Here is a 12,323-nt window from a genome sequence, read left to right on the forward strand (position 1 = left end):
TGGAAAATGGGGAAGAGATGAGAGAGAGAGAGAGAGAGAAAGAGAGAAATAGAAATAGAGAAAGAGAGAGAGAGAGAGAGAGGGAGAGAGAGAGAGAGAAGATTTCTCTCACACACACACACCCTCTCACGTAGCAGCAGTAGTAGGCAGCAGGCCAGTGGTTAAAATATTAGAAATCACTCAACTTAGAATTAGAACACACACAGGCCATGAGGTAGAGCCCGAAGTGGCAATCTGTGCTATCAACAGTTAGCGCCAGGCAATGAGTTCTCACCTTCTTCCTGGAGCCTTGCTCCTGCCATATTTGGGCATTGCCGTCGCTAGCAGATACCACTTCCTGAGCAACTTCCTGTTTCTTATTGATTCTGTTCTTCCAATCCTCCTCACCACTCTTCTTCAGGAGAGCCAACCTGGCAGAGACACACAAACACACACACACACAGGACCTATGACCTTCTCTTCAAAGTAATAATGTATAACCAACATTATCAACCCCCCCCCTCCACACACACATGGACACACACACCACAATGTCACTCTTATGTACTAGAATCAATTAATCAGACAGCAATAATTTGAAAGAAAACACTCCCCCACACACACACACAAATACACACCATTCTCTCCCTCACACACACACACCATACACACCCCATCCCAATACACACCATTCTCTCCCCCCCCCACACACACACACACACTTTTACCATGTCGACATCACTGTATCAATCTATTCACTGTGTCTTTCATGTGCGCTTCCATACTGAATCCATTGCACTTACTTTATTAGGAAAATACCCAAATCAGTAATGATCCATGCCATGTTTTTACCAAAATGATCACACCCACAAGCGCAGAGAACAAACGCAGAGCACAGTTAGCTTAGTTACCCTATCCTGTAGCTATGGCTAGGTTACTATATCCTGTAGCTATGGCTAGGTTACCCTATCCTGTAGCTATGGCTAGGTTACTCTATCCTGTAGCTATGGCTAGTTTACCCTATTTATGGCTAGTGTACCCTATGTATGGCTAGTTTACCCTATCCTAGGTTATCCTATCCTGTAGCTATGGCTAGGTTACTCTATCCTGTAGCTATGGCTAGGTTACCCTATCCTGTTGCTATGGCTAGTTTACCCTATTTATGGCTAGTGTACCCTATGTATGTTACCCTATCCTGTAGCTATGGTTAGTTTACCCTATGTTGTATCTTGATTGTAAATAAGGGCTAATAAGGCTAAGCATATTGGCTTATGCGTGACATCCATCTATTAGGGGGTAAAGTGGGATAGGCCTACTTCAGTCAATAGCAATGAATAGTCAGTAGGCCGAGGCTACAGTATACTGTGGTTTAACCCAATGAATAGTCAGTAGGCCGAGGCTATGCCGTGGTTTAACCCAATGAATAGTCAGTAGGCCGAGGCTATGCCTTGGTTTAACCCAATGAATAGTCAGTAGGCCGAGGCTATGCCGTGGTTTAACCCAAACGCAGCACAATTTCTGTCACTCTGCAAAGAATACTCAGCTCAGCCAGGTTCGCTTGTGCAGACAAGACGTAATGTGAATGAAAATAGCTATCGCCCTTCTCCAGTAGGCCACCTGTTACACCAGAATGCACCAGAATGAAGGAAATCACATCTACTCAGTTATTAATATCGTTGGCGTGGGGGACAAAACAAGATATTTATGAATATCTTTGGCGTGGGGACAAAACAAGGTTTTTGAGGATGTCATCTTAGGCTTTGGGAAATAATGATCAACAGTATCTCAACATTTTCAAACATCTTATAGACCAAACAACTAAAAGATTAAAACAAACAAGACTCATTACTCAACAATAAAAATAGCTGTTACTTGCACCCCTAACACCCACCCACCCACACACAAACCCCCACCCACACGCACCTACACCCACCAGCCCACCCATACACACACACACTGTCCCTCCTCTGCCTGTGTCTGTCCCCATCTGATGGCTGAGATTTCAACCCCCGAGTTTAAGAATAGCTCCTTTAGCTCAGCAAAGCGGCAGCAGCGTCCTACTTACACACACACACACACACACACACACACACTCTGGCCCAGCGCTCACCTCTCCTTGATGGATAAGGCGCTCATGTCCTCAGCAGACGCAGGCTGTGGGACCCTGGTGCTGGGTGGAGGGGGGGCCTGTGTGGCGGCGATCCTGGCCTGCTTGGGGCTCACCTGGCTGGGCCCTGGGGCACCCTGGAGGTCCTCTGGGGGTGGCAGCACGTAGGACTGGGGCTTGGGCTGGGGCGCCGGGGGCTGCTTGGGGGCAACTGGGGGCTGGGCTGGGGGCGGCTGAGGATACCCAGCAGGGGGCACTGGTTTGGGGTAGGTGGGGGGTGGGGGCAGGGTTTGGGCCGGTGGCAGTTGGCCGTATTGCGGGGCCTGTGGTTTAGGGTAAGTGGGCGGAGGGGGCTGAGTCTGGGCCGGGGGCAATTGGGGCTGGGACAATTGAGGCTGGGGCAGTTGTGGCTGGGGCACTTGGGGCAGTAGTGAGTACAGAGGAGCTTGTGGTTTGGGGTAGGGGGGTGGGGGTGCCTGCGTTTGAGGCGGCGTGTAAGGGGGGGTAAGAGGCGTGGACTGTGCCGGTCCGTAGGACTGCCTCACGGGTGTGTGTGAGAGTGCATACTGCGGAGTGTGTGTGTGTGTGTGTGTGAGTGCGAGTGTGTGTGTGTGTGGCGGTGGGGGGCTATAAGGCTGGGACTGAGCCTGTAGGTAGGTCTGTGGTTTGGGCAAAGGAGGGACGAGTGTGTGGGGGTGTGCTGTAGGCCTGGGCTGTGTCTGGGGGGGTGTGTGTGTGTCTATGTAAGGCTGGCTCTGGGGCTGGCTGGGGGTGTGTGTGTGTGTCTGCACATAAGGTTGGCCGTGTACGTATGGCTGGGCTTGCGGCTGTGTGTGTGTGCAGGGCTGGGTGGCAGGTGAGGCAGGTGTGTAAGGGTGTGTGTGTGTGCAGGGCTGGGTGGCAGGTGAGGCAGGTGTGTAAGGGTGTGTGTGTGTGCAGGGCTGGGTATGAGGTGAGGCAGGTGTGTAAGGGTGTGTGTGTGTGCAGGGTTGGGTGGGAGGTGAGGCAGGTGTGTAAGGGTGTATGTGTGTGCAGGGCTGGGTGGCAGGTGAGGCAGGTGTGTAAGGGTGTGTGTACGGAGGGCTTTGCTGCAGGTAAGGAGCCGTCGCTGCCACTGGCCTCCCTGAAGGGCTCGGCTGCAGCACATCTGTGAACACACACACACACACAAACAATCATATCACAAGGTCTACAACGTCATGATATTTACACATTTCCTGTGCTGGTGAAAGGATGTTTGTGTTTATGAGAGCGCAAGTTTGTGTGTGTGTGCGTGTGTGTGTATGTGTGTGTGTGTGTGAGTGTGTGAACAAGAGATTGAGTCTACGTCTGTGTTTTGTGAGTGAGAGCCAGCAAGAGAGATTGATTAAGCCTGTGTGTGTGTGTGTGTGGGTGAAAGAGCGAGAGAGATTGAGTAAGACTATATTACTCTGTATGTGTGTGTGTGTGTATGCTTGTGAGAGACAGGGTGTGTAAAAGTGTGTGTGTGTGTGTGTGTGTGTGTGTGTGTGTGGATGACCTACAAAATGAAAGGGAGAATAAATGAGTTGGTGCAGGCACACAAGACTGGCTATGTGTGTGTGTCTGTGAGTGTGTGCATGTGTGTGTCTGTGTGTGCGTGTATGTCTGTGTATGTGTGTGTGTGCGTGTGTGTCTGCATCTGTGTGTGTGTGTGTGTGTGTGTGTGTGTGTGTGTGTGTGTGTGTGTTTGTGTGTGTGTGTGTGTGTCTGCATCTGTCTGTCGGTCGTCTCCACACAAGTACACAATCAAATGTACAGACAAACATACACATTACCTGCCCATAGACACACAGAGGTACTGTACATCACTCAGCCCATACACACACACACACACAGAGGTACTGTACATCACTCAGCCCATACACACACACACACACACAGAGGTACTGTACATCACTCAGCCCATACACACACACACACACACACAGAGAGGTACATTGCTCTGCCCATACACACACACACACACACACAGAGAGGTACATCGCTCTGCCCATAGGCACAGGCACAGGCGCACAGGCACGCACGCACGCACGCACGCACACACGCACACACGCGCACACACGCACACACGCACACATGCACGCACGCACACGCACGCACACACACACGGTACATCGCTCTGTCCATTGCTCTCCCTCTGTCTGTGTGTGTGTGTGTGTGTGTGTGTGTGTGTGTCTCTCATACATCACAGCGGAAAACGGACAAACAGAGAGAGAGAGAATGCAGAATCTGTGTGTGCATCAGAATCTTTGTGTGCATCAGAATCCTTGTGTGCATCAGAATCTTTGTGTGCATCAGAATCTTTGTGTGCATCAGAATCCTTGTGTGCATCAGAGAAAGAGAATCTGCATGTGCATCAATGAAGCACATAAAGAATGAAACACATGTACGCTAACACACGCACATACAGTCATGCACATCTAATCACACAAACACACACACACACACACACACAGACACACACACTAACCCTGCTATTCTCCCAACAGCAGCAGACTTGGAGACATATCCCTGGTGTGGTGTGGATCCAGAGTGCTGAGCCAGAGCATGTGTGCCCCACACAAAGGCAGATGCTGGGTGACGCTGGGGCTGCTTGGTAATGTATGCTAATGGATGCTAATGAGATGCAGCACCGGCACACTGTTAGGCCAAGCTGGGTTCTGCCAATCACAAGCCGGCTAGAGCAGCTCTGAGCCAATCAGCAGCCAGTCAGGGGCGGGCACTGCTGAAGGGAAGCCGGCTGGAGGGACGGGCAGTCGTGTGTGACACGAAGCCCAGAAGCCCAGTGATCAGACAATACCAGCACACACACACACACATATATGTACCCCAACACACACATATAAGCCCAGTGATCAGACAACACCAGCACACACATATATATATATGTACCCTAACACACACACACATATAAGCCCAGTGATCAGACAATAAGAACACCAACACACGCACACACACACATATATGTACCCCAACACACACACACACACACACATATGTACCCCAACACACGCACACACACACATATATACATATGTACTGTACCTCAACACACACACACATATATACATATGTACTGTACCTCAACACACACACACACACACACATATACATATATATATATATATATATATATATATATATATATATATATATATATATATATATATGTACACACGCATGTACACTACTCACACACACTCCCAGGCGCGCACACACACACACATGCATATAAGCACACAATTGGACATACACAGACACACACACACAATCGCAGGCGCACACACACACACACATATAAGCACACAATTGGACAGACACACACACACAATCGCAGGCGATCCCCACAGGCAGGAACACTCATCCTTTCCAAATGCCTCTCGCTCATCCTTACCTGCTCCAGTGTGTCTGTCGCTGGGCTCTCGGTCCGCGTGCTGGACTCTGTGTGTGTGTGTGTGAGGGTGAGAGTGTGTGTGTGTCTGTGGCTCTGACACTGCGCTGTTCTCCCTCACCCGTTCCTTCTCTTGTTCACGTTCTCTCTCTCTTTCCCTCGCTCGCTCTTGTTCCCTCTCTCTCTCCCTGGCAAGCTCTTGTTCCCTCTCTCTCCCCCTCTCTCTCTCCCTGGCAAGCTCTTGTTCCTTCTCTCTCTCCCTCTCTCTCTCCCTGGCAAGCTCTTGTTCCTTCTCTCTCTCCCTCTCTCTCTCCCTGGCAAGCTCTTGTTCCTTCTCTCTCTCCCTCTCTTGCTCTCTGGCTTCCCTCTGTAGCTCCCTCTCTCGCTCTTTCTCTCTGTCCAGTCCTCTCTTTCTCTCCCACTCTCTCTCTCGCTCTCTTTCCTCCTCCCTTTCTCTCTCCCTCTGGACTTGCAGCTCCCGTTCCTGCTCTGTCTTACTGGCTGACAGAGAGGCAGGGTGTGTGTGTGTGTGCGTGTGTGTGTGAGGAGCAGGACGAGTGTGTGCGCCCGGCTCTTCTCCCTCCAGCAGCGGCTGCTTGGACCTCCATCCTCCCTCCTCCCCGGCTCCACCCCGCCACTGCCCATTGGCCGAGGGCTGGGGCTGCCCGACTCTGCTGGGCCCTGATTGGTGGGCGTGGTCTGAGGGCGGTGGGGATTGGTGGTCAGCGCTGTCAGTCAGACTGAAGTATCTGACTCCTCCTCTCTCATAGGGCTGTGGAATTAAAACAAATCACATTTCAGTCTCAATTACAAAAACAACAGAATCCCCACATATCTTTAGCTACAATGAAAACAACATAGTCCAGATATATCTTTAGCTACAATGAAAACAACATAGTCCAGATATATCTTTAGCTACAATGAAAACAACACAGTCCAGATATATCTTTAGCTACAATGAAAACAACACAGTCCAGATATATCTTTAGCTACAATAAAAACAACACAGTCCAGATATATCTTTAGCTACAATGAAAACAACATAGTCCAGATACGTATTCTCCTCAACAAAGATTAGAAGACATTTTCTGTCCCCCTCTGATATTTAAAATATATTTAAAATCCTGTCCCTGCCACCTGGGGATCTAAAATAAGTCTATCTTTCATCCATTGTCTTTTGCAGTATTTTGAAGAAATGTATCTATAAAAATAATTTGTTTGATTATAAAATTATTTTGAATTCTATTAAATATATCATAAAATTGTGTCCACGAATATGCATGCAGCACTGTTACCCAAACTATTTTTGCCTGGCAGACAAAGGGTTCAAATATTATGTCATATTGGACACAGGAAATAACATCATCAAACCATTTTCAAAAACCATTGTTAGACCAAAGGTGAGTGCCCTTTTGGATTTTTTATATATTTTCAAACTTGTTTGAAACACTGTTACTCATATTTTAGGAATAATGTTGAATAATTACAATTTTTATTTTCTGTATTTGTAAAACCTCATTGGTACTTGACCTTGGTATAATAGCTACATTTCACAGCTAGCTTCTATTCTTGAGGGAAAGGCTATATAATAGGATTCGCAACCCTGTTACTGTAATTAGAGTGATAGGGTTATTATTATAGTTAAAGGAAAATTCCGGTTTTTAGCACTTTAAGGCCCTTTTCTGGTTTGTTTTGGATGAACTAGAGTGGTGAACACCGACATTTTGACGATTGGTCCTGTCTCGACTTTTCTGACTCGTTTTGAATCGCCTTTTCACCTCTCAGGGTGGCTGGCAATGGGCATACTGTAGGCTACTCAAACATGTCCTAAAACAACCCTTAACGTTTGTTTTCAAAACTGTGCAACTCACCGAGTTCATTTTCCTTTAACAGGGTTTTTTGTTTAAAGATGTTGAGTGACATTGTAAAAATGAATTTATTTGTATAATTTAACATAATTTACATACTTTTTTCACTCTTTTGAATTGGTAACAGGGTTGGTAATTGGTAACAGGGTTGGTAATTGGTAACAGGGTTGCGTAAACTCATATATGCAGCAAATAAAACATATGGGGGCGGGGGGGATATATTTCTATACTTCTTAAATATTCAAAAGAAAATGTTAAAATACTCTTTTTTAAGAAGTCTATCTTACTCTCTCATTGGGTGATGGCTGAGGGGGCGGGCTGTGCAGCGGCAGTGGTGGCTTCTCCAGGTGGGCATCGCCAGCAGTCGCTGTGGATGCAGCGGGCACCGTGGCAACAGAAGCCTGGGAGCTCGCCACGGCAACAGAGCGCACCAGAGATGCTGAAAGAGGCTCTAGCTTGATCTAGATAGACATAAGAGAGAGAAAGAGAGAGAAGGAGGCAGGAAGAGAGAGAAGGAGGGAGAGCGAGAGAGGGGGAGAGAGAAGGAGGAAGAGAGAGAGGGAGAGAGAGAGGGTAGGAGAGAGAGGGAAGAAAAGAGAAAAAGGGAGGAAGAGAGAGAGGGAGGGAAAGAGAGGGAGGGAGGGAGGGGGAGAGAGAGAAGGAGAGAGGGGGGGCAGAAGGAGGGAGAGAAAAGGAGAGAGAGGGGGGCATGGGATGGAGAAACCAGCAGGACATTAAGGACATTTAGAAATATCAATATCACCTCCTCATACATACACACACACACACACACACACACACTCACACGTGCTGACATATACACAGACACACACACATATCCACATATTGATACACACGCTGACATACACACACAAACAAACACACGCTGACATACACACACACACTGACACACATATAGACATACACACAAGCAACAGACCACTGGGGGAACAAATAAGAAAAACATGGATGCACACACACACACACACACACACACACACTAAAACAGGGCCATGAGACACACACATGGAAACACACATATTCAGCACACACACACACGGAAACACACACATTCAGCACACACATTCAGCACATCACATATCTGATTTCATGCCCTGATTACATTCATCTGTTATACACAGGCACATGCAAATGCACTACACACACACAGATGTACAGTCATATACACACACACATGCAGACACACACACACACAGACATTCAGACATACACAGACTTTCAGACACACACAGACAGACACACACATCCAGACACACACACACACTTTAAGACACAGACACACACAGCTTCTTTCTATGACTCCGATAAAATAATGTTACTGTTTACTCTGTACCATTCAGACTGCTGATCACAGGAAACACTCATGCACTGAAAAATGAATGCGTCTCCAGTTCTGTGTCTGTGTGTGTGTGTGTGTGTGTGTGTGTGTGTGTGTGTGTGTGTGTGTGTGTATAACCCTGATAAGTCACATCTAGTTAGGTCTGGATTTGAAGAAAGATGCTCAGACAGTTACTGATCTTAAAAAGCTAGAAGCAACTGCTCCAACACACGCATGCCATGAGAGATGCCCAGTGTCAACCACACACACACACAAACAACCACACACACAAAGGTGACCCAGTTCAGTCACGGTGCTGTTGGTCTATCCTCTCATTCTCTAAGCTCTACTCTCTCTCTCACACACACACACACACACACACACACACACACACACACACACGTTTTCCAACGACTGTGGTAACCACAACCCTACGTTGCCCTCATCACAGGATGCACATGTCAGAATGTCACAAGAGCAGTTAATGAGCAGCACACAGCCTGGACCAATCAGACTGCTTCAGCCAATCAGAACACCCGTTCATGCGCTTTCTGATCTGTCGTCCAATCGGAAGCTGCAGGTTGGCACCATGAGCAAGGGCTCTTACTTGCTCTCCCTGTGGTTGCTCTAGAGTTACAGGGGTGGGCTCTGTGACAGCAGTGGGTGGGACTTCCTGCTCTAGTTCCTGTTAGGGATAGGATGGAGTCACTCATGGAACAGGAAGTAGAGAGAGCCAACTCTCAGAGTTCTCTCACTCTCTATGTCTACAATACAGGCCTGTGTGTGTGTGTGTGTGTGTGTGTGTGTGCGCATGTGCATGTGCATAGAGATGAGGGTGTGTCTATGGGTTTGCGAGCATGTGTGTTAGCCTGGGTGAATTTGAATGCTATGCAGGTCCATCTGGAAAGAATTCCATTGATGCCCCTTTCCAAATCACCAAAAACCCAGGATCCAATCACAATCGCTTATTCAGCATGGGGCGGGCTTTATATGATGACAGATAGAGCAGAGTGTTCAGCACAACCAATGGCTGTGCTGATGGTGACCGCATTAAACAGATATGGATGTGTATTTTGAAAATGTCATGATTTACTGCACCAATTTAAGCTTAATTTGGTAAGAGTTTAATGCACCATTTTAAGATTAATTTGGTAAGAATTTAATACACCAATTTAATGTTAATTTAGTGAGAGTTCAATACACCAATTAAATCTTAATTTGGTAAGAGTTTAATTAAATTTAAGCTTAATTTCACGACTTAATTGACTGACGACTTTGCTGGAAGTTGGAAGTCAAAGAAGACCCTGCTTCAATCTCAACTGAGATTTGAGAAGAAGTTTGGCGTCAACCAGGTTGTGTGTGTGTCAGAGGAGATTGCTCTAAGACCACAGGGGAAGCTCAGCCTCCTCTAAAATATCACGGAAAATCGCATCAAATAACACTATTATATTAGCTTCTAGCCTACTATTCCAACTAGAACATGCTGAAAACATGTTCATCGTCATGGCTAGTTCGTTCAGCAATAAGGTTTTGCCGGTCATCTATCGTGATTTCGCACCCCTACCACATTGTTGTGACGACACAATCCATCAAAAACCCCATAGACGCTCGGCTTCACTGGACTTTCAATAGCACTATAAAGTGGGCTGATCTTAGTGCAGAAAAGCTACATGTTCATCATTTCCAGGGAAGCCCGGCGTCTCTGAGAGTGAATGAGGCAGTGGGATGGCCCGGACGCCAAGCTTCTGTATGATGATTGGAGGAAACGTCATAGTGGCTGGACTCTTTTTGATTGACAGCATAATGTTGCGATCGGACAGGAAGACAGGTTTCAAGTTCAGGGATGTGTTAACGTTAGCAGGTAAAGTCGAGGGGCAAGGCAAGTTGCAGCTCAAATTCTCATATATTTGAGAGCAACACAGTAGCTTTCTATTTGTTTTAGTACATATCCTACTGTAAATAAAACCGTAATGTGGAGTTAGAGTTTGTGACTTGCTTTTGTTTCAGTTGTGTATTTAGGCTACGTTGTAGCCAGATAGCTTGCTAACGTTATAACTGTGTAGCCTGGCTACATTATGCTAATGTTTACTTGAATTTTAAAAGTCATTTGATAGTCTTCACTTCCAGGGGAGATTCAAAACAAAACAGAGAAGGCAGATGAACATACAGAATAGTCACAGAGAAATAACTCTAGTAGGCTACCAAATAGCCTATTTAAACTCTCCCCAAAGTGAACTTGTGAAAGCCAGCTCCCATGTCTCAGAACTCTAACGTATACTGTTTGGTCTACTCTGGGTTTTGGGATCATTTTTGCCCTCAAAGAACAATATAGCACCTTAATAATATTAATTTAATAATTGACCATTTTTATCAGCGCTTCCCCTATTCCAAAGAGCAGCAATCGCCACTGGTCTGTGTGTGTGTGTGTGTGTGTTCCTCCTTTGAAAAAAGTAGTATCATCATCATCATCATCATCATCATCTCACCTTTAGCACCTCCTCTTGTGTGATTGGCTGAGTCTGGAAGCGGGCTTGTCCACGGCGGGCTTTGGCATCAGGGGGGCGGGCTCCAGCCTGTGATATGCGGTTGAACAGCGCCATCTTCTCAGCAAGGCTGAGAGTCGATATGTCAGGCTCATCTGGCCCCGCCTCTTCCGCATCTGGTCCCGCCTCTTCCTCACTAGGCACCACCTCTCTGGGCAGAGCCTCTTTCTCTTGTTCCTTCGAGGTCGAACCATGAGCTGAAGCAGCAGCTTGTAGGCTAACACAAACACATGGATACACACACACACACACACACACACACACACACACACACACACACACACACACACACACACACACACACACATCCTTTAATTCTTTATTTGGGTAAAAGATCATGGCAGGATCCACACATTGCTCTAAGAGTTTCTTTCCAGACGAACAGACTGCCAACTGCAGCTGAAACAGAGCAGAACTTTGCAAATAAGTTAGCCTTTAGGTTAAATTAGTTAGCCTTTAGCTTTAGTTAGCCTTTAGTTTAATTAGTTAGCCTTTAGTTTATTTAGTTAGCCTTTTCTGTAGTCCACAAACAGACATTTTATGTGCATGGCCCAATCTATGAATGATTAGGGCATTAATGTTACATTTGTAATAACAGCGGTTGAAGACATTACATTTACTTTTAGTTATTTAGCTGACACGTTCATCCAAAGGGACTTAAAATAAATCAACATACAGGGCTTGTTTTCTTTCAGCAGATTTGAGGTGTAGCACATATCCATCTAAGAGTCAAAGGAGCAGTCAATTTCCACACACACACACACACACACACACACTAGGCTGCACTGAGTGAGGGGCAGGGTACACGTATGTGTGTGTGTGTGTGTGGAGGCAGAGGGTGCCAGGCCGGCCGTTGCACAGTCACAACTTCACCAGCAGAGGGCGCCATGGTAGAGCACAGGATTCACACAGATCACAACATGCTGCCTCACAATCAACATGCAACAATCACTCCCCTCCCCTCACCTCTCTCTCTTTCTCTCTCTCTCACCATTTACAATTCAAAGTTGCTTTATTAACATGACTGTATGGGAACAGTGTTTCCAAAGCTATTGTTGATGGTAACATACAACGA

At 46.7% G+C, this 12,323-nt stretch overlaps 1 protein-coding gene across 1 annotated transcript in view; it reads right to left on the reverse strand.

Annotated features, from left to right (window-relative positions):
- Nucleotides 1-12,323, reverse strand: part of LOC121692764 (supervillin-like) — a 67,636-nt gene that overhangs the window by 30,457 nt on the left and 24,856 nt on the right. Inside the window, 7 exon segments of the mRNA XM_042071640.1 lie at nt 275-410; nt 2,090-3,233; nt 5,502-5,691; nt 5,842-6,270; nt 7,654-7,827; nt 9,313-9,390; nt 11,192-11,465. Coding sequence (XP_041927574.1) covers nt 275-410; nt 2,090-3,233; nt 5,502-5,691; nt 5,842-6,270; nt 7,654-7,827; nt 9,313-9,390; nt 11,192-11,465 — 2,425 coding nt within the window.

This window comes from Alosa sapidissima, chromosome 19 (genome assembly GCF_018492685.1).
Source record: "Alosa sapidissima isolate fAloSap1 chromosome 19, fAloSap1.pri, whole genome shotgun sequence".
Lineage (NCBI taxonomy): Eukaryota > Metazoa > Chordata > Actinopteri > Clupeiformes > Clupeidae > Alosa > Alosa sapidissima.